This window comes from Saprolegnia diclina, assembly GCF_000281045.1.
Source record: "Saprolegnia diclina VS20 unplaced genomic scaffold supercont1.16, whole genome shotgun sequence".
Taxonomy (NCBI): Eukaryota; Oomycota; class Saprolegniomycetes; order Saprolegniales; family Saprolegniaceae; genus Saprolegnia; species Saprolegnia diclina.
In genome coordinates this window covers 4,057-7,497 of record NW_008246083.1, presented here as the reverse complement: position 1 = coordinate 7,497, position 3,441 = coordinate 4,057, and the positions used below count along the sequence as shown (strand labels likewise).

General features: G+C 57.0%; 2 protein-coding genes across 2 annotated transcripts in view; both read right to left on the bottom strand.

The window, feature by feature from the left end:
- The window catches only part of SDRG_05852 (ULK/ULK protein kinase), a gene marked incomplete at its 3' end in the record, with an annotated part of 3,167 nt that extends 3,037 nt beyond the window's left edge, over nt 1–130 (bottom strand). Inside the window, exon 1 of the mRNA XM_008611592.1 lies at nt 10–130. Coding sequence (XP_008609814.1) covers nt 10–107 — 98 coding nt within the window. The 5' untranslated portion in view covers nt 108–130. The remainder of the gene's footprint in view (nt 1–9) is intronic.
- Nucleotides 131–1,782: 1,652 nt separating this feature from the next.
- SDRG_05851 (hypothetical protein) lies at nt 1,783–3,441 on the bottom strand. Its single transcript, XM_008611591.1, has 3 exons — nt 3,354–3,441; nt 2,631–3,308; nt 1,783–2,581 (listed from the first exon to the last, which is right to left on the bottom strand). Exons 1-3 carry the CDS (start codon nt 3,391–3,393, stop codon nt 1,833–1,835), a joined length of 1,467 nt encoding a protein of 488 aa, XP_008609813.1. The 5' UTR covers nt 3,394–3,441; the 3' UTR covers nt 1,783–1,832.

Sequence of the window (3,441 nt, the reverse complement as noted above, 5' to 3'; positions counted from 1 at the left end):
CCGCCGGACGAGCCCTTGTGGTTGCCGCCCTTGCCCGAGTCGGTGTCCTTGCCCTTGCCCTTGGCCACGTTCTTGTTGGATCCAGCGCCCTTCTGCGGTTGCGGCATGGTCGAGTAGGCTTCCGGATGCGACGACGCAAATGTGAAAATGAGCTGTCTCAATCAGGCGCGACCTGGGGATCGAAACTGCCCGATCTTTGACGCGTCGCCGATTGGCCACGTAAGTAGCCGCGGCGCTGTGATTGGCTACTCGTGCAAACGTTCGGCAACGGCTAAAAACACCGCGTTTAGAAACCCACGCTATTTGTTGCGCTCAACCGCCACCCACGAGTACCTGCGAATGGTCGATGCTCCAACGAAGTAGCTCGCGACTCGTCGCTTTCTATAGTGCTGACTTGCTGACGGGTGGCAAGCGCGGTATCCACTCTTAGGTCGTTTGCACTCAGACCTGACAGACTGTTGACGACAGCCGTTTGATCGTGGTGTGGTCCTATGACAGATTAATGGTTCTCGGACTGTCCTTGGGGCCAAGCATTACGGGGTTCATTTGGCGCGAAGCGGGTGTGTAAGGTCTAGCCCAAGGTACTCGTTCGCAGAACCTGAAAAGGAAACCAGGAAACAAGTCGACGGCAGCTTGACCACTTGTGGTCGTGGTCGAGCAGATTCGCAGTGACAGAAACATCGTCGTGGCGAATGTAAATCCTGCCTTTGGTTGCATGCCAACCAGTAGGCTGTATCTTCCTGCATAGTTCACTGGAGGTATCGGATTCGAGTGCAGAATAAGGGGAGTCGTACGCTGCGACGTTGAATGGGCCAACATTATACGACCCGTACGAGGGCACGGACAGACCAATGTTGTTGGTGTACGAGAGACTCCACGACGTCAGGTTTGTGCAGTCTAACGTAGGTTCACGCCACCGACCAGCGCCTACACAAGCATATCGATTGTCGCTGCTGGCGTTGCCAAGGCCACATCAAGGACGGCACCGAAGCTCGTGCCTCACAGACTTGGCTGGAAGTAGCATATTTGGTCGCGACAAAAGAGAGCGTTTGGATTGCTGGCATTGTCGTCGGCACAACCATGCGGTTGGCCAAGTTGGACTTGTTGGTGGCTTGCAGGCTTTGGTCGGCGACGACGGCACAAGCCTATTGCAAGAGGCAGCTGGTCGCAAAAGCTTTAGTGGCAAAGCAAATCCAGCGTACGACAACAGCGGCATCGCTTGGAAGGCATGGAGCACCGACAGCTCAGAACTTACGCCGCGTTGGTAGCGGACGCGCTCAACGCGCATTGTGAGTGTCCTTCTAGTTCAAACCGCACCGCTGAGCACGAACGCCGTGCTGGTGATCACCGGTGGCGGCAAGCGTTGTTTCGCGGTGGCCGTCGCGAACGCTGACGGAACCGTCGGCAATGGCAACGGCATCGCAAGGTTGGGGAATGTCAGCGAGATGATGCACAAGGGACGGCAAGTGGGCACAACGAGGTGATAGACGGACTGCAACGCGTAGTGGAGACCGCTTGACGCGCTGCTCGAACGACATGGTGAGCTTCAGTCGACCATTGTCGAGTTGAGCGTGCACTGGTAGTTGCTCATGTACGAGTCGTATAGTGCAAAAGGTGCCATCGACTGGAGCGACGTGGGCACACACGGTGCTTGATGTCTCCATTGCACGGACGTAATCAACCTCGGGACCAAGCACCGAGCAGCGCCGAGACGTTGGCGTTGATGGCCGCCCAGGAGCTGAACAAGAGCGACGTGCAGTGGAGGCAGTTGGCGCCAACTCATGGCAATAAACAAAATGCAACCATTGATTTGGCACAGGCACTAGGGCTATCTACGCCGATGGAAAGGTGATGGTGCCGTACATGGGTAGCGGCGCTGGCGACGGCTGGAACGGTGTCGGTGCGGCGGCTTGGTACGGGAAGCCGTACTTGACGGCACTGAGCGGCAAGACCTCGTAGTATTGCGACGATGGATTCGCATTGACAAGCGACGCGGTCACAGACGCAGACGAGACAATCGTCAGCGTTGGCAGGGGCCCAATGTAGTTGCTGTACGTTAGCTGAATGTACCACATCGTGTTGGTTTCTTGCGATGTCGAGAGAGACACAGTGCCCAAAGACTTGAACATCGCTTGGAGCTGGCTCGCGAGCACGGACGACGACGAGTAGAGTGAAATGTAGTCGATACGACCAAGGAAGGCGTCGAGGAGGCGGAACTCGAGGCTCACGGACGCTGTGAGGGCCCCCGAAACGAGGATCTTCTGGTAGCCAGGCGTCACCGAGGTCACGAGACTCCGACCGGCCGAGATCTGGCTCAACGTCGGTCCGACCGGACACATGTTGGTCCCATAGCAGCTCCAATACGCGAGGTATGGGGCCGCCCTCGCCAGCGACACATTCGTTAGGCACGATGAGACGTTGATGCTCTGCGTCGCGTAGAGCCCGGCGGACGTGGCGGAGAAGGTCCCGTTGTACATTTGTTGCATCGCTTTTTCTGCCTCGGCGCACATGAACAAACCGTAGCAATTGAGCGGGCTGAGGTTGCAGGTTGCTAAGTGCTGCATGCAGCGGGCACACGCCGCTAAGCACAAGGTGAGACCGCTGAATTCCATCGTCGAAGAGGAACGTACGGCTTTGGACAATCTCCGGGTTCACGTTGTTGCCCGTGGTATTCGCAGGGATGAGCTGAAGCACTTGCGACGCCGACCGCTTGAATGTCGAATAGGTTTCGTTGCACGCGATATCTGGTAGCGACAGCGGCAGAATCGAGTGCGGAAAGTACATCACCAAGTAGCACGGCACCGTGTTGGAGCAGTCGAGATACGCTGCCGGCTTCATCGTTGCGTTCCACTTCGACGCCAGCGCATACGTGGCGTCAAACGACGACATGGAGTTGTTGTAGTCGAATGACATGGCTGAGCTGTTGATGTTCACCGTCACGTTGAGGGCCGGGTACGTCAACGTGAGGTTGAAGTTGGTCGTTCGGTTGTAGATCATCACCATGTGCATTTCGTCACTCGCGACAAGCACGGGCACCAACGGCGCATTCGGTGGCGTCTTGACCAGTGGGCATTGATACTGCGAGAGACACGAGTGGTAGAGACCAAAAACGGACGCTGCACGCGCCGGGGTCCCCGCTGGTACGCTGCGCGCGATGAGATCCGAGACGTCGATGAAGCTTCCGTTGCCGGCGTTGATCATGCTGAGGATTGTTTGGTTCATGTTGCGCTGGAAGTCGGTCATGAGCTGTCGGCAGCTCGGATCGGGCCCGCAGTACGTCTGCAAGAAGGCGCGGCACTGGTCGCACACTACACAAAAGATGAGTTGTTGAATAGCGTTTCTTGGGAGCGTACTGGACGTCATGTTGGTGGCCTTGAACATGTCCATGGGCATTGGCGCTCCCGCTGCAAAGTACTTGAGGTTGTACGGCACGACCTGCAG

Excerpts from the sequence above, each read along its gene's own strand:
- SDRG_05851 (XM_008611591.1), bottom strand. The coding sequence starts at position 3,393 with ATGCCCATGGACATGTTCAAGGCCACCAACATGACGTCCA. Across the intron at positions 3,309-3,353 it reads GGCCACCAACATGACGTCCA|TGTGCGACCAGTGCCGCGCC; the intron begins GTACGCTCCCAA and ends TCTTTTGTGTAG. Across the intron at positions 2,582-2,630 it reads CCCGGAGATTGTCCAAAGCC|CGGCGTGTGCCCGCTGCATG; the intron begins GTACGTTCCTCT and ends CCTTGTGCTTAG.